This window comes from Apostichopus japonicus, chromosome 19 (assembly GCF_037975245.1).
Source record: "Apostichopus japonicus isolate 1M-3 chromosome 19, ASM3797524v1, whole genome shotgun sequence".
Classification (NCBI taxonomy): Eukaryota; Metazoa; Echinodermata; class Holothuroidea; order Aspidochirotida; family Stichopodidae; genus Apostichopus; species Apostichopus japonicus.
The window spans coordinates 10174394-10193300 of record NC_092579.1 but is presented as its reverse complement, the minus strand read 5'-3'; the positions used below and the strand labels follow the sequence as shown (position 1 = coordinate 10193300).

Genomic DNA, 18907 nt, shown 5'->3' with positions numbered 1-18907 from the left:
ATAAAGCATGTTTATCAACAGGAAGGATTATTTACCCAATACCCCTCCCCGTACCCTCATCTTCTTCAACTCAAGTTATCTTCCGCATCGGATGATTAACAGCAAATCCACAACTTAGGATAAATAAAACATATGCAAGAATTTTATTATTTCCTGGACACTCAACCCTTGTAGCGCTATACAGTGAGTACACTGCAGGTTAAAATGTGTTTATTATTATATATATAGCCTACTACTCACTGTATAGCGCTACACGGGTTGAGTGCCCATAATTTGCATGAAAGTCCTTAAAAACATGACACCAACCCTGCACCCCGAAAAAACCACTCCTGGTATTCAATATGCCAAACCTATAGTTTAGGCTCCTTTACTGTATATGGGACCTACCACTCTAAGATAGTACTTTTGCGCATGTTATTTTCATATGCAGTAGTTAAAAGTATATCCATAAATCTGGGAATAATTTGGTAACCTGAATTTGTTTGCCAACATTCGAAGCTATATTCATAACCCGAGCAACAATCTAGCTGAGTCTCAATTCTTACATTGACATAGGCCCTCTATTATATGCTTTCTGCCCCTGTATTTCAACATAGGTTTTCTGAAATGATGATGAAGACATGTAAAAGGAATTGGGTAAGACATATGGCATCGGGGAGCAACCACCATTTTTGTACGGGGGGGGGGTGGGGATAAGATTTTATGTCGTTAAGGGGAGGTGTATAAGGGGTGGGCGATCCCTACCCTTTAAGAAAATTTGGTAAAATGGATGGTGCTAAGATGCAAAATGGTGCTATATTTTGCAATTTTTAAAACAACCTTGAAGAATTTTCAACTGTGTAGGTTGCGTCGCACATATATATGTTATTTATATTTACGTACTGTACACTAGGTTTATTTTCTGCCATTTGGAAGGAGGGTATATCAGCCCACAGTACTCAAGATAATATTTGTGGTTGCGCGCCCCTTGTCACATGTTCTTCAAATTATCCTTGAAACTCTTTATTTAAGTGATTGTTATCACTGCACTAATATAAATCTTTACATTTTTGGCTCCCTTTCTAAAATTGCTTGGATTTAAAAAAAAACATTTATTTTATGGCGCGCGTCTAACATCGTTTTTGTTAACACTCCTTTGGGGGTCTGGTTCAGAGAGACGATCTACGCAAGAAGCTGCCATTTAAATCACAGACCACTGCTCTATTATGATATTGAAAAATCAGAGATGAGCACCATTGCTATTTATCACTAGAAAAGGTGTATTTTTAGTAGTCTCCAAGTACATTTTCACGCTTCACTGAGAGATCCTGAGCGGCTGAAGTATGAGAAACAGTACAGGGTGCGATATATTTCATTCATTGGCGGTGGCTTCTAAAATGGCGCCAAGATACAAATCGACTTAACAAATTTACTAGTCGTCGCTTCACCGGAACTTGTACATGAATCACTACTACAGTGTACAGCCTGTCGGCGAGTGCTTTGAGTCAACATAGCGTAATTTGAGAACACACTCCATCATATACGCAATCGCTCCAAGCAAAACAAACTACTATTTCCCCCCTTGACATATAGTCGAACAGTCCACAGCAGGTGCGTAATAGACCTGTCGTGTGGTGAAGGAAAGCGGCTTCACGCATTTTAACCAATCACAGAAGGGAGCTTAACAGTCATGATGAATAATAAACAGAAAAACTTTTTCGAGTTGTTTGATTGGCGAGACTCAAGTGGGGTAAAAAGCAGCGGCTTATACAGTTGAATATGTGTAACAATTTGGAAGGTAAATGTGGTCACGAAAATTAAGGACAGCTCTCGTGCGGACCGTTTGGGGTATAAAACTCGGATCCAGACATCTACAGTCATAACTAAACTATCTTTCTGACACATAGCAAGCAACGATACAAATTTGGATTAATTTCGATATTTCCCGAATTACCTTGTATTTACCACACATCAGACTACGTGTACATCTTCAAGTGTTGTTCTACACCCAAGTTCTTTAAAACATGTCGCCTCAGAAAGAAGAGTTGTCACCGTCCCGTGTAAGCGAGAGTTCCATTGACGAGATCATCGACCCAGTTAGCCCTGCTAGTGACTGCGATAGTTCCAATGGAGAATTTAGAGAACAAATTCATGGACCCAATGGCCGCGACCTTACATCTTCGATCGGGACCGCAGTGGCTCGAGTTTTGGATGGTTACGATTGGTCATCGATCCAGATGCCAACACGGACCAGTACTGGTTCCAAGAAGGCCCCTCATATCAAGAGACCAATGAACGCCTTCATGGTTTGGGCTCAAGCTGCAAGAAAGAAGTTGGCCGATCAATATCCTAACATACACAATGCCGAACTAAGTAAAACACTCGGAAAATTATGGAGGTAAGTTCTAGTTTTATTCTTTTCAAATTTGCTAATGATCATTTTCAATCAGCTCCAAGCCTTGAAACGTTCTTAACATTATCCTATTTATGTACATGTATAACCTTACTGCCCCAGCGGTAAGACGTTTCACGTTTAGCAATTTTATTAATTCATAGAAGTTTAAATTGACACTTTCCTTGACGCTGTACTACACAGCTAACTAACTGTGATTTGAACGATGTGCTTTTGTAGAGAACTTGTATTCTTGTTTGGCACCCTCACTTTTCATCCAAACAGCAAGCTTTACCGATAATATGTTGAAATTGTGAGGGTTTTAATTCCCAAGCCTGGTTTCTGCAAAATTATGAAAGAGTATTCTTAATCATAGCCTGCTAACCACAGAATTTACTAATGACATGTTATTTTAATATCAGTGACACAAATACACTCCACACTTTACGGGGGTACACAGTTTACATTGCATATCTACGCCCACGCTGTAAGGGCGGCAGGCAACTTTTTGTAGTGGTTTCAGCTAAAGTATTTTGTCGTATTTGCCCCCCCCCCCCCTCCCGTCCCCAACTTCCTCTGGAGAAATCCTATGAGCTAATTCTGATAAAATGTAGTTATGTTCGCAACTTTAAAAGTATGATTTTAATTTTCTAAGTGTTTGTAATCGTTTCTCAAAAGTTTTGGCGGTTACCCCAAGACCAGAGATCTGAAATGTTGCTTTTATTAAGGAATTTTCCTTTTTAGTAGCAAGCAAATTGCAAGCAGGCCTCGGTTTTTGCAATACTAGTGTTTTCTGTGAAGTAAATGCAAAGAACATGTTTTTTTGTTTCAAACAAGAAGTTTATTAATCTGGTATTTTTTCATGAAATATTTATGGTGATCAGAAATGGAACAATTAATTAGTAGAAATCTATCAACTTAAAAATGGATAATGACGAAAGAAATGTCTTGAAGCTTTTTTGAGTTGTGTAAGTTGAAAATACTAAGTAAGAAAACTGGAAAAAGTCTGATTGAAACTGTTAACTATCATTTAGGAGAAGGAAGAAGGGGGGGGGGTGGGACAAATGGGGGATGTTGTCGGTTGTCACTGAATAAAAGTGATTTGAAGGCCAAGAAAATTAACACTGAATGTGGTGGTTTTTCCATTACAAGAATTGAAGATGTGACAATGTAGGCTACCATTCTTATTTAATCTGTGTACAAACTGAATTTTGAGAAAAAATGTGTTCCTTCAAAATGGTATTCAGTGAAAAATAAATAAGTATCAAGGCAGATGTTATGTCATTGAATGGAAACTTGAATTCTCCATTTATCACCTATCAATATCAACTTCAGAAAAAAAATGAGAATTTAATAGGATTCAGTCTGCAGAAACTCTTTAATGCATATATAGCTTACAACCCTATTTGTCCTCCTGGCCTAAATTGTCAAATCATCATAAAAATAAATAAAAATATGTAAAATTGTTACAAACAAATTCTGAAAGCTTCAAATAATGAAATGAGCTGGAGATATCTATGAAGATTTAAGATCCTTTCAAAAGTTTTATTGCTGAGTTATCAGACCCTGTATGTTTCCTAATCCCAGGTGATTTGGGTTTTAATACCTGTTGTTGACTTTTGATGATACCCAGATCTTGGGAGTTGTGAGGATTAAAGAGAAAAAGACAAAACCAGAGGGGAAAAAAATAAACAAGATTCAGTAAATGTGTAAGATGTTCAATTGATCTTTAATACAGGTTGTGCCTCCAATAACCCCCCCCCTCTCCCCCCCTCCCATTGCAATCGTTTTGAGTTTATGAAACTGTCTTTAATACAACATTGTCTGCTGTCTCAAGTCGGGGAATGTTCAGTTGAATTCATAGTCATGTTGCCCTAAACATTCCACCATTGATGGTTGGTTCCATTGGTTTACCTAGGACTGCACAATACAGATGGGATATAGGAGACGAGTGGGAGAGGGATATTGAAGGGAGGGGGGGGGGGAGAGGTGTAGAAGGGTGTAAACTTGTAAATTGGATTGGACACAAATATGATGTGAATGATGTATTGGTTTGTTGATTCATGCCCTTGTTTACTTGTCTTATATTTAAGGTTCCATGTTAATGTAGTCCAATAATTTTCTTCTCTCAAAATTACATTTTAAATAATAATTTGTAGGAAAAGTAAACTATTTCAATCTTTTCCTCTTCTTCATTGATTTCTTGCAGATTGCTCTCTGACAATGAGAAGCAGCCCTTCATCGAGGAAGCTGAGAGGTTGCGTCTACAGCACAAGAAGGATCACCCAGACTACAAGTACCAGCCCAGACGTCGCAACAGGGGTGGAAAACACACCTGCTCCAAAGCAGACTGCATGGAAATGACCTCCACATACTCCGCTACCAGCGGACAGAGGAAGACCAGAAAGGGTGAAGCCGATATGGTACCCCACGTGGGTACGACTCAGGGACCCCCTACCCCGCCTACCACACCCAAGGATGACGATGAACAACAACCGCCAATGAAGAAGCGAAGGAAGTATAGCATCCGCAAACCAGTCAGGCATGTATCGGGTGACATGAATTTCACAGACATAGGTTCCGCGATCATGGACGGTCTGGAGTCCGAGGAACTTGACCAATATTTGGTGTCGCACATGTCCCATATGCCCTCATCCATGCCGACCGCGTTGGTGTCCGATCAGATGCACTGCTCCTATCCTCCCCAGTCTTCCGCAGGCTACACCAACATAGCTGACACGCCCGTGTGTGACGCTCGGGTACCACTGCAGTGGGTATCGGCAGAACATGGCTCTGGAACGATCCCCGGCGTCAACCATCGGAACGCCTCCGCGTTAAATCTCAAACTAGAGGACAAGCTCAAGTCGTCTACGGTCAACTCTGAAAACCAATACACCAATGGCACCATGCAGTCTTTGAACTACGCCATGCATCATTCCCCGGTGACTCAACACTCCCCTACTAACGGAGGTTACCCAGAATACCAGCAGCCTTCAGCGCACGTCGGTGGTGGTCATCACTTCGGCAGTGGTACGGCTTCACCGTCAGAGTACTATCCTCAGGCTACGGCTGTATCCAGCTCAGGGATTGCGTCCACGTACCCATCCGATTACGGTACCTCCCCCCAACAGTCCCCTACCTACATGAACCATACAACAATCTTACAGGAACTGGGATCTAGACCGTGGGAATCCTTCGAGGTAGCTTGCTCATAATAAGTTAGCAGAAGCCACCATATGTCTGAACAATCATGGAAAACTTGTATATATGCTTGAAAGCTACTGGACTATTTAACATCTCTTACATTATCCCTTCAAGAAGGCGCAAACTCGCTCATTGGAAACAACCCTCAGGGGGAGGGGGGGGTTGAGAGGAGATCCTTAGAGCAGAAAGTGTGAAGGAAAAGATAAAGTTTCCTGTGCCCTTTCTTAGATGTTATCTGGATAAGGAAACTAAACTGGCACTTTAAAACATTTCATTAAATTGAACTTCAGCAGCAACATGAGGAGGGGTGAGGTTGGGGGAGGGGTCGGGTTCTGATAACCCGATCCTATATTAGCACTATGCATTGCAAGAACTCTGTGCCTTATTCACCGTATTCATATTTTCTTTCATTTCAATGTTTTATTGTACATTCCTGTATCATAGCTATCTTTGCAATTTGAGTTTACTTGTGTAACTAATAAGAAAATCCATAATTTCTTCAATTTTTTTTAGGGGGTCTAGTTGAAGTCATAGGAATTTTTTTTAACTTTGGCAACTTCTCTTTTTCAAGGCTTTCTTGTCCAAGACCACACAGTCACACATTTATGACTCATTTTTAAGACTCACAGACCTTGGGTTTGCTCTGAACACCTGTCTTTTTATGTCAAATATATATGGTTATACATCTCCTGTTACCTTTGAACTGCTAAATCCAACAGTAGAATTTGTGGGTTGAAAGTTTTATGGTGATCTATTAAACTGCCTCTAAAAGCCAACAATGTTTTCAAGGTTAATTTCATTGTAAACTGAGTAATCACTTGTAATAGTTGTGTTGCTTCACCACACAGTATGATCTTCTGTGTACCACTTGCATTGAAGGAAGTCACCATTTGGCATACTTTAAAAGCCTTGATGGGGGGGGGGTGAGGTGATGAGGGGGGGTGGTTGAGATGATGGTTGGAGTCAGTCAGTAGCCAAACGCAAAGAAAAATTGAAATGGGAGTTCACTGTGCAACAGGTTTTAAAACAGCCCTAAGTGACATAATCATTTTCAAAGCTTTGAAGAATTTTTAAGAAACTTCAAATTTAACACAATTTTGATCACTTTCCACATCCTGACAAAATTGCATCGGTAAAATCCAAAGTCCACATAATGGTGATCTCAGATTTTTATAAATTGGGGGGCTTTTATTGCTTTCTTAAATCCAATCATTTCTAAGACGAATTTTGCTAAATACTGATTTTCCCTACAGTACTAATTGTGCCTTCATGATCGTGACCAAAACTATGACTAAAAATATTCTGAATGCCTTATTTTTTTTTAACTCTTTCTGGCATTATTGCTCAATCGAAATTTACAAAAAGTACCTTTTCTAAGATTCTTAGAAATAGAATGATCAAACTTGTTTTACCTCTACAGAATTGAACTTGCCCTACTACTACTACTACCATATAGTACTAGCTAACCTCTGTGGCCTTTCGTACATTTTTTAAAAAACTTCTCTTTTATATAGTCGTGTATTATTTTGTATGGTTTTGTACAGTTAATTTATATTAAAGAGAGATACTTGTGTAAGTCTTGTATCAGGTTCTTTCTTATTATTATATATGATTCATTATTATCACCTGACCTGTCATGTGGATATGAATAATACTGTATCAATCAAGAGAATATGTGTTATTAAAATTGAAGTAGAACCAAAACAAACAATTTATTCTTTCCTTTTTCTCTGTCCAAGATGATTTATTGTGGTAATTGCATTATTTCGATATGGATTCTCAAACATTGTCAAAATCTGTTCAAGCAATAATCCAACATAAGTCCTAACTTATACATGAAAAGGCAGACCAAGACATTAAAATCAATATTATACTATGAAGGGGTAAAATTTGTCTCCATCCCCTCCCCAATTATAAACCCCCCCCCCTCTCCAAATAACTCCCACCCCGCTGTATCAAGTATCCTTCCATGTTTATTTATTTATTAAGCAGTCAGACTGACGTTGTGTTATTGAGCGTCTCCCCCACCCCTTGCAAATTAAACAACATCCCAAAACTAGAGTCAGTTTTGAGAAAGACTAATCGACTCCTTTCGATCGTGCTCCAGTGATGAAGATTGCTAAGATGCCATGGAAGACACTCAGTGTCACCAGCTGTTTAAAATCCTATTCTAGCCTGAAATTCTCTTTGCTCTTTCTCATTGCTCTATAATTTCGTCATCAGTTCTCCATTGTTCAATACTAAGTAAAGAACAATGTCAACAAATTCTATCAGCAGTAGAATGACAGATGGTGGCTTGGTGGGTGCTTTATGGGTGAGGGAGGATGAGAGGGGGGGGGATAAATACATGGATATTTCCATATACACTCCACAGACATGTAGCTATAAAGGATGGAATCCATGGTTTGTAGCAAGGTCAGCAAAACACAACTAATAATTCTTGTCCAAAAATGTAGATTTGATTCGACTATGATGAAATACTGTATGCTAACAACAATGTACAAACGAAAAATGACCAAAGAAGTTAAATCCAAAAAATTACACTTGATAAAATAGCTATCTCCTTTCAATATATTTCTTCCATACTGTCTGTGAATGACATTGAATTGCCGTATAACAAACTGCGTTAGAAGATTACATAAAACATTATACAGAGTACTTTAGTTAACATCTAAATAAACAGAGAGACCATTATCTCCTAGGCATAACATCAGGCTGCTAAAATAGCTAATGCTGCTTGGAGCAGTTGAAAGCAAGCTTTGTTTACAAATAAACATAGCTTAAGCAAACAGGTTAACCCAAAGTTTGTTGCAAAAAAGTGGGTTGGTAGTGGGGAAACTTGAGCCATTTCTTGTTGACCAACAGTTTGCAAATGGCACCCACTTATTACATTTAATATCCGGAGACACCAAATCTAATCAGAAAGTTCTCATGCAATGGGTTTGGTCATCTATACGGAAGCAGGACACTTCGCCCAACAACCATTTCGCCCAACTGCCATTTCGCCCAACCTTACCATTTCGCCCAACCAGCCTGGTCATTTCGCCCAACCAGCCTGGTCATTTCGCCCAACCAGCCTGGTCATTTCGCCCAACCAGCCTGGTCATTTCGCCCAACCAGCCTGGTCAATTCGCCCAACCTTGATTAAATATGATACTTCAAAAGGAAACGTTCGGGAATTGTTAACGTTACAGGATACGAGCAGAATATTAAGGAATCTTGAGGATAGATCAGTGTTTTAGGGGTTAGTGCGGGTAGGTTCGATAGTAAACGTTCGGGAATTGTTAACGTTACGGGATACGAACCGAGTATTAAGGAAACTTGAAGTCGTGGTTAAATTGATTACATATGTGATTACATATGTGGTTACATTCATAAAGTGGCTACATTGATTAAATAAAGTACTTCAATATTACGGACGGGTTTTATATATATTTTTTTTCAATTTAATAAGGAAACGTTCGGGAATTGTTAGTCAGTAGGATGGATCAGTGTTTAAGGGGTTAGGTTTGAAAGGTTTTTATGAAGACCGATTCCCCTGTGTTTGTATAATAATATAACTTCCATTGTATGCGTAAACGCCTAAAGTAGTGTAATCCTCCCATTATACCCGAAATAACTGCTCAGACTTTGATCGATATCGAGCGGACCTCACTTTTTTCATTTACCTATTACGAAGTAACCTAATCCAAAATAAATCAAATTAAACTAGTGGAATAGAAAAAGTAATATTATTCTGACTGAATATTAGAAAAAATAAGGTTGGGCGAAATGACCAACCCGGTTGGGCAAAATGACCATGCTGGTTGGGCGAAATGACTATGATGGTTGGGCGAAATGACCATGCTGGTTGGGCGAAATGACCAGGCTGGTTGGGCGAAATGACCAGGCTGGTTGGGCGAAATGACCAGGCTGGTGGGCGAAATGGTTGTTGGGCGAAGTGACTAGAAAGCATCTATACGCCCCCTCATTTGGTTGAAACTTAGATGTGATATTTTGACAAGTCCAAGTATCTGGCTGAAATTACTTGTTCTTCCATGTCCACCATACTTGTCGAAGAGTTTCAAAGTTGTTCTATCTGGATAATTCTAGATCTCCATCTAAATTTTGTACTTCCTTTCAGAGGAGAGGCAGAATACCACGGACATCATCAAAGTAGTGACCCTCAAGACCTGAAAACATAAACAGAGGAAAGCCATTAGGACATTGCCACATTTAACTCAAAGTTAAATGGATTTGAAAATGAAGCAAAAATAAGTAGCAAAGATCAGTAGACACTTCCTTGCTCAGTTCTATGCCACTATCAAAAAATTCTGAAAAGAAAAAGTTTTCTCAAAGTTTTTGAATTTCACTGTTTTCAAGACTAACTTGACCTTATTTTCAATTCACTCCTTTCGAATGCAAAAATTGCAACTATTACAAAAACAATGGTAATTTCTCCTAATTTCTTCTTTTTCCTTTTTCTTGCAGGATGCTAAAATGAAAAATTCCGATGGGATAAAACTGTAATCAGTGAATAAATAACACAATTGATCAGATGGCAGAACAACACACATTCCCACACAAGTACCTTTTATAAAACGAGAACAAAATCTTAAATACTTAGATCCTGTTTTAGAAGCAATACTCTACTATCTAACAACCAAATCAAGGTTACAGAAAATATTTATTCATTACAAACTGAGCTATTTTAAGAGTGATTTCTTACCACAAAACAGGGATGTCCTGAATTCCTGAGCGTGACTTAAACTGCTCCATAAGAGACTGTGGAAACCACTGATTGTTCTCCTTATTGATTCAATGCCCATATACACACCAGCACGGAACCACTTGATCTGAGCAGGATTTAGTTTTACGACTAAAACGTACAAAACCCTCTCTTATTTGAGCATTTTGAGAGATATTAATTTGTATCCAAAGCATTCATCCAAAAACAGGATGTGATGAGGCAATTGCATATGCACACTGTCACTATTGGACAGACATCGTTTCATTTAGCCAAGGGGAGAGGGGGAAGGGGCAGGGAGCAGAATGCATATGTGCCAATGCATTTGTGTACCGTCACTATTAAACAGATCTGATGGATTGTTAATTGATCACTTCATTATAAAGCCAGGGGGGGGGGGAGGGGCAGGAGTGGAATCCATACGTACATATGCGCAACCGTCAGTATATTCGATTGATTGTTGATCGATCATTTTATTGAGCCAAGCCTTAGAGCGGGGGGGGGGGGGGACGGTTGCAAAAAATTGGTCTTCTAATCGCCAGTGAAAAATTACATATCTGTTGACCAAAACAATTAAGGAAGTACTAGGCCAAAACACTTAAGGAAGTACTAACTCCCAAACTAGATAAATGATGGAGATCAAATGAGTAGAAACCACCAACATGGTCACATACAGCCCAAGTCAGCCCAAATATATATTTTTTTTCATCAATCGTCATATACAATGCATTTTGTTTATTCAACAATAGATGACTCAAACAAGTTTCCGCATTTGTTTAGGTGCCACGACATCCGTTATTTTATATTGTGAAATTATTTTTGATAACTAAAGGTAGCAGATTTGTGAAGGGTAAACTAAACATTATAACCATCTTATCGTGACTGACGGCGGGAGGCTGATGTGTGACAATGAAGGGCTGACTATAATTGTTGACATCCGGGTACAGGTGAACACCTCTTTACCACAGTAACTGAAAGTATTGCTTTTATTATGATTATGTACTATCAACAACTCCACTCACTCACTCAGCACAGGTGAACCTGCCACTCTTTAACTGTTTACATATGACAAACATCGCAGTGACCAGATTGGCATATGAAATTGCTATGGTATTGCTAGAATATGCACATAATTACTTATCAGAAGACTTGCACAGTCATTTCTTGGTCAGGATTATGGAAATGAAAATTGCTCTTAAGGGGGGGGGGGGGGGGGGAATGCGGTTGGCTTTATGATTTTTTAATTCATTACCTAAATTTATATGGTATGGATCAGGTAATGTTGTGGGATAGGGGTACATAATGTAATAAGGTGGGGAGGGGGAAGGGGAGGGGGTCTCTGATTTGAAATTTGTTCAACTATTCCAAACAATAACCTGAATTCTTTCTGCATACCATAATTTAGAGATCAGACAAATATTAGGGTTAAACCTTTTTTAATTAAATGTTAAAAAGTTACAGGAAGTATATTTTGAGCGGCAGGAAGAGAAGGAAATTTAAACCATGTTAAACACACATTCTTTAAAGTTAGTCAACCACATTTCAACAACATACCTCACATTATCATCATCTCTTTCACAAATACCTCACATTATCATCATCATCTCTTCCACAAGGACTGGCTCCCACCCTTCCCCCCCCCCCTCCCTCTCCCTTTCCTTAATACTAAGGTCAAACAGAGCAAAATGATTAATAAAATGTAGCATAACAAACAATCAACAAGTTGGTCACAACACTACAGTACTGCTTAGGCAGATATCCCAGGGTAGGACTGTGTGTGCACACAAGTGTTACAAACTATTGTATGATATTTGCCAATCTTCTGAGTCAATTTGAAACTATGCAGACAGTGGTTAATTCCCAAGAGCTTCCCTCTAAACTATTTATCTACACACTATGCAGAAATATTGGGGAGTTAAATTTCCATGAAATTAGGATGACTGAAAATGACTGAGATTTTTTAACCCTCAAATTTCCAGGTCTTTCTCTCTTTTTCCACTTTTTTTAAGTAACTGTTTATTTTATTTTTTATGTGGGGTCAATTGAACTTTTTCTCTGGTCTAGTTCATAAGTGCAGATGAAATATATACTGTATAATTTTTGAGGAAACTGCAGGGGTACATACCACTACCTTAAAGATATCAAAACAGAGACCTAAAAAAAGGGGGGGGGGCAAGGGATTGGAGAGAGTGAGAAAAAACAAGAGAAAAAAAAATAAAGAACATTTTAAATAAGGTGTTAAAATGTTATAGTAAAGCTTACCACAGTGTATTCACACACAACGTAGCCATAGTTGAGCGGCTGTATAGTACAATAGTATAGTATTGTAACAATAGGTTTGTGGGTGTTAAAAATGAAAATTCTTTGGATACTTGCAGGTGTTTTCGATATATTACAAAACATTCGATCAATATAAAAGATTAAATAGTTATCATTAAACATCAGACGGTGAGAAAATTGAAATAGATATCCACACTGAGGTTTAATTAATATTTTTTTTTTCAAGCATCTCCATGTACCGGTCAATAAAACTGATTTCCCTATACAGTACATAACCCCCTAATGTGAAGACTGATGCTAATACACGATTGAGAAACATCCATAAGTTTCCCTAGGTCCTTTTCATAAGTCTCTTCTTACTTGAAAATGGGGGTAAATGAAAGTTATTGCTATTTGTTATTACACACGTTATTTCAGAAATATTGACCCACAATGTAACCATTTTAAGTGAACATTAGTGCTTTCCAGATCACTATGAATAGAGTTTCAACTCATGCCCCCCCCCCCAAAAAAACTGAAAAAAAAAAAATAAACAAAATTCTACTAGTTCAAACACTTGACATGATTAACTTGTTTTAGAGTACATCAAAGACTTTGCAAAATTAGCCAATTAGCTTTACTATGAACCTTGCCAAATGGGCAAAGCATTATCCTGATTCCGTGCCACCTTTAAATGGTTACCAGAGTCAGTCGAGTTGTCTATAGCCTGCATGGCTAGCACTTGATTTCAATTTCACCTGTAGGCTAATATGATCAGTCACAATAACTAATTGCATATTTATATTTAAGTATCAAGTTGATATAATGTAACATATTGTTGTACTGCATCACATGAATGTAATGATACAGTTGACATGACTTCTAAATTCTCAATGACGATATGAAAAAGTTGGCCAATATTATTCCAAAGAATGTCTAATTATATCAAACTTAACAAAAATGTTGCACAATTGTTTCAAGTGAAATTTCAAGGAATGTAGCTAGGTAACTTTGAAAGTAATTGGCTAAGTGGTTTATATTGGGCCAATGACAGAAAATGTAGATATTACCATTACTGAAAAAGAGGGATAAAAAGAAGAATATAAAACAAAAAGGGGGGGAGGGGAAGGAGGAGAGAAAAACTAAAGCCAGTTACTCAGGACAACCAAACAGAGACATTCCCAACAAATTAGAACGTCCTGTAGCGGAGGTCCCCGCCTCCCTGGCAACATGGGCTACCAGGCGGCAGACGTATGCCACGGTTGACGGGAAAAGGAAATAGCTTTGACTCCTTACCATTCTGCTGGGAGTCCAAAAGGAATTTGGACCAGGAGAAAACTTACAAACGCTCATAAATTAAATAGTTTGGGAGTTATCCGCTCCTTTGAGACAACTCTTGTAATGGATTCGATGGTGAAGAGTTAGAAAAGTTTCTGGGTTTTTAAGTTGGTGGTAAGAGTTATCTGCAGAAGGGCATTAAACATAGTTGTGAACATTATTATTGCCTTATGTAATTTGTTCAAAAGTTACATTTTTATTTTACTTCTTTTATTCTGAAAGAACTATATGGGGAATTAGTATGTTTGCTAATAAGTTTTAACATTGATCAAGCAGAAATATATAATGTATGCTGCCTCCATAGCAAACCATATATATATCTATACAGATATATGAAAGAATTGAAGATATCATATAGATACAAACTGAGGCTAAGTATGGTTCCACCCCCCCTCCCTATTGGTTGGGGTTGGGGGTTGGTACTAAAGCACCTTCAATCACATACCCTAGCATGGAAATCTATCTGTAATAGCATCCTGGTATACTGGATTTTATTCTTATCAATGCCATCACAACATTACAGGTCAATATGTCATATCTGGTCACATGTCAGAATGAACAAAAGTTTTTCAAGTGACACTATATCTAAATATCTAAACCCAAACGATTAAAGACAAGAAAAATTATTATTTCACTCTTTCTCATTGTATCAAGCTGCTTCAAATGTCGAATACAAAGAAACTATGACACTTGTTATTTAATTTGTGAAAATTTTTTGAAGCTTATATATTTATTTATATATTTTTGTATAACTGTCGTTGAGGGCGTATTACCCAGGTGTCATACCACTTGCTACACATTCATTTCATATATATATATATATCTATATATATATATATTTATATAATTGAAATATATATATATATATATATATATATATATATATATATATATATATATATATATATATACACAAGGTGTTTTTCCTTATCTGTCAATCTTAAAATTAGAAAAATCCTACCAAAACAGCAAATCAGCCATGCATTACATCACTTCTCTGTAAAACTGTGAAGGTGCCTGGATATCTCAAGTGGTGAGGGATCGTGGTGTCTGTGTACATAAGATCCGTGTGTCAGACTCTGTCTTTGTTTGTCTTCCGGGTTCACCCGTTTTTTGCCGATTGTCTCTGTACTTTTTTTTCCTTCTCTTTTTTAACCAAATCCTGGTTCTTTGAAATGGACCAACAACTGGGACATGACTAATATCAACCACTTGACCTTCAGGCAGAAAGAAAACATAAGAGGAATCACTCGAGTAATTGGGAAAGATGATTTTTAATAGACAGTTGGAGATTTTGTGTCATGACTGAAATAAAATAAGGTGTATCGCACACAGTGTGCATGTGTTTATGAAGGTTTTGGTTACCTTTGAGGACACACCCAATAAAGTTAATCGAAACAGAGTTAAAGAGACCGAGTCGCAGAAATGATATATGTTATCCATGCAGATGATACTATGCACATATTTTACAAAAATTGTGATCACATTTTTACATGATTTTGTCCTTGACAAATTTTGTACTACATTGTACATATAGGCACTGTCATATGGTGTGAATTGCAATCCCTCTGCTGCCCAACCTCCTACTCTAAGAACTTGCTGCTGTTATTTTACATATCGCTCACTCCCTCTTTAAATGACATACCTAATTCATACAGACACCATTTTAACTATAGTATATATACTCTCTGCTCCCAAAACTGGTTGCAAAGTCACAGACCAATCAAATTTCTTGTTGTTGAATGTTAGTTTTAAATATTGGGCACATGTGCCTTGTTTGATACATGGAAGTCTGTTTGAGCAGAAGAACCAGCTGACCAGATTGTGGTGCTATGGATTTAAGGTTGACCACCACTTTCCACAATAGATTATGTTCCCATAGATTAATTTACAATTCTGAGACCTTCAAAATTCCACCTGTAGAATCATAGTATTTTGGAATATAATTTTGGCGAATGGGATGGTATGCTGTCTATGTAAAGACTATCGTGTGACCGGATTATTCTTGGACTTTACCCGACACTGATATATACCATTTCAGGCTGTCAGGTGGTACAGTCGCTGTTATTGGTCACTACAAAGACATTGTTGCATAAGACTGCTTGGCGAGCTCTGTGGATCTATAAATATTCATGAGCAATGTATCCAAAGTCTCCGGTCGGATGGCAACATCAAGATTGTAGCTGAATATTGCAGTACAAAGGTTAAAGGCATTGAAGACTCGCCCCAAACACGGTAGCAAGCAGTGTGTGTATTTTCTGGGATCGATGGTGGTGTCTAACACTTCTGTTACACCTCATTCGAAACTAGGTCAGATTACCAGCATGAGACGTTTCTTTGTGCGCGAGTCTTCACACCCTTTAAACTGGATGAAAGTAATACAAAAATACAGAGATTTTTGCTACTTTCTGTCTTTTCGTACCTATACTCTCTCTCCGGATGCCTGCTATATATATATATATATATATATATATATATAGCATACTGTATATATATAGCATACATATAGCATACATATAGCATACATGCTAAGTGTGTTATATGAGAGACCAATGTGTCTATCTCTCTCTTTTTTATTCTTCTTTTCTTTTACTCAGTTTTCATTCTCTCTCTGTTTTTTTTTCTCAGAGACTTTGTTTCAAGGCCAAGAGTAAAGAGCTTAGCAGATCTCTCAAGGGTGAGGGGAGAAACTGACAAGGTTGATTAGGGTAGTCACTGGTGCCTGTGCTTTTTCACTTGACCTTGTTGGAGGAGAACCTCCTTTAAGGGTTACCCAGGGACCCCGGTGAAGATCAGAACCAGGTGTGCCATGGTGGTATATGAGTGGGATCGCAGAGAGAGAGAGGGTTCCACCGAAGGGTGGTGAAAGGTCATATATAGCAATAGTTCAGGGTGAAAGCAAACGCTGGAAAAGGAATGGCGCTTTTATGGGTAAACGTGGAAAGATGCATCCTGCTACAAGTTGACAGATGAGTGGTTTCCATCACAAGGAAGGTTTACCAGCCAAATCACTGATAAAAAAAGTGCAGAGGTTGAGATTCAGCTAACAGCCAAAACCAAAGAGTAGACATCCTAGCCATCCGATGGAGAGATATGATTCTAACACAAGTCACTGGAGGGATGGTTTGGTTATGGTGACCAAAATGAACTCTTTAAAGGCAATGAGTGGAGCAGGAAGAGAGCAGCTGAACTTAAGAAGGGAAAAAAGGGGCATGAGGAGTAGAATAAGCAAGTCACTGGAGGGGTGGTTTGGTTATGGTGACCAAAATAAACTCTTTAAAGGCAATGAGTGGAGCAGGAAGAGAGCAGCTGAACTTAAGAAGGGAAAAAAGGGGCATGAGGAGTAGAATAAGCAAGTCACTGGAGGGGTGGTTTGGTTATGGTGACCAAAATGAACTCTTTAAAGGCAATGAGTGGAGCAGGAAGGGAGCAGCTGAACTTAAAAAGGAAAAGAAAAAAAGCCAAAAACAAAGAAAACAAAAAGAAGGAAAATTAAAGAAAAGGGAATGAGAGATGAACTATGCAAGTAACTGGAGGGTGGTTCCGTTATGGTGACCAAAATAAACTCTTTAAAGGCAATGAGTGGAGCAGGAAGAGAGCAGCTGAACTTAAGAAGGAAAAGAAAGTAAAAAAAAAAAAAATAGGGGAATAAGAGACACAATATGCAAGTCACTGGGGAGTGTTTGATTAGTTATTAAGACAAAAATGGGCTCTTACAGTCATGAGAAGAGAAGGAAGGCCCCCCCCCCCAAAAAAAAAAAAAAAAAAAAACTGTTTTTTTTTTCTTTCTAATTTTGGTTTTCCCAAATTTCATACTATTTCTCAGGATGATCAAGAAGAGCTAAATTACTACATTATCTCAAAAAGTGGAATTTGTGAGAAACATTCAATGTGGGTAAATTTTCTGCAACTGCAGATCAAAACAGTAATAAAGGTGTATATAAGTAATTTGAGGTCGTCAGCATTGACCATTAAATAAGCTACAATAAGTTTAAGAATGGTCACTCATGTTCCGACTTCATCAACCATTTTACTGCCATCATCCATGAAGTATTTTTCTTTCCTTACTGAGAGACATTTCATTCATCGATATAAATTTATTACTCCTCAGTGTCTGGAAAAAAATAATCTAGAGATTCAGAACCATCAGGACAGTACTTTACAAAACTTTCAGCAATTTTATGCCTGCAAAAATTTGTGGGCAACTTTTCCATTTGCATAATTACTCGAATCAAAGAAATATGATCATAAAAAAAAAGACCCCACCGATCTACAAATTTCCCAAAGGATAGCATGTCTATAAATTATGTATAAATGGAAAGGTAGTACAATGGGTTTTTTTGGCTTCATTTTCTATTGTATTTGGGTACATTGACTAGTGAGATCTCTAGCAAGAAATATAAATTAACTTCTGGTCACACAACATCGATGCTGAGTAGAATAAATGTAGTTTTTAACTTTTATACTGTTACAATACAACTGTTAATTTTGATAAATTATAAAGCAAACCATAAAACTTAGAAACATGTATAAACTGAATGCCAAGCTTTGGGAGGACTAGATAATGATTACATCTTTTATAGGAGGGGGGGAGGGACAAATAAAGGGTTATGGTTAAATACTTTCTGGTCATGTTCTACTTCCAAAGCTATAATATTGTGAAATAATCTGGGTTTATGAGGTATGTTGTGTCCACATGATTCAGTGAATAAAGTCATGACATATTCTAGTCATGGACCACAAAGTATCAAGTGGGTTGATAAAAACAAATTAGTCCTCTAAACCAAAGGTTATTCAAGTTTGACCTCTTACCTATTAGGCTAGATCCATCACAGAGGTCTAACAAGAAGAAGGAAACTGTACAAACCAAAATAGGCTGATAAGACTAGGAACATAATTTAACAAACATCTTTCCATGTTTTCTACCACATAGAGAGCATAACATCCTCCCAAACAAGTGTATAGTTATACAGCAGCTAGCACTAGTGCTAATTGCAGTAAATTTAACT

General features: G+C 37.8%; 1 protein-coding gene and 1 long non-coding RNA gene across 8 annotated transcripts in view; one reads left to right on the top strand and one right to left on the bottom strand.

Annotated features, from left to right (window-relative positions):
* Positions 1–1753: 1753 nt before the first annotated feature.
* On the top strand, positions 1754–7286 carry LOC139960312 (uncharacterized). The gene is made up of 2 exons (XM_071958600.1): positions 1754–2377; positions 4581–7286. Exons 1-2 carry the CDS (start codon positions 2004–2006, stop codon positions 5584–5586), a joined length of 1380 nt encoding a protein of 459 aa, XP_071814701.1. The 5' UTR covers positions 1754–2003; the 3' UTR covers positions 5587–7286.
* Positions 7287–7528: 242 nt separating this feature from the next.
* LOC139959646 (uncharacterized) overlaps positions 7529–18907 on the bottom strand; it is a 77557-nt gene continuing 66178 nt past the window's right edge. For 6 of the 7 annotated variants that reach the window (XR_011790190.1, XR_011790194.1, XR_011790189.1 and 3 more), the window contains exon 5: positions 7529–9747. This is a non-coding gene — a long non-coding RNA (uncharacterized lncRNA). Of the gene's footprint in view, positions 9748–14859; positions 15116–18907 lie in introns of all 7 variants that reach the window. The other variant, XR_011790193.1, reaches the window with a different exon arrangement.

Coding starts and splice junctions, on each gene's coding strand:
- LOC139960312 (XM_071958600.1), top strand. CDS start 2,004: ATGTCGCCTCAGAAAGAAGAGTTGTCACCGTCCCGTGTAAGCGAGAGT. Junction 2,378..4,580: donor ACACTCGGAAAATTATGGAG/GTAAGTTCTAGT, acceptor GATTTCTTGCAG/ATTGCTCTCTGACAATGAGA.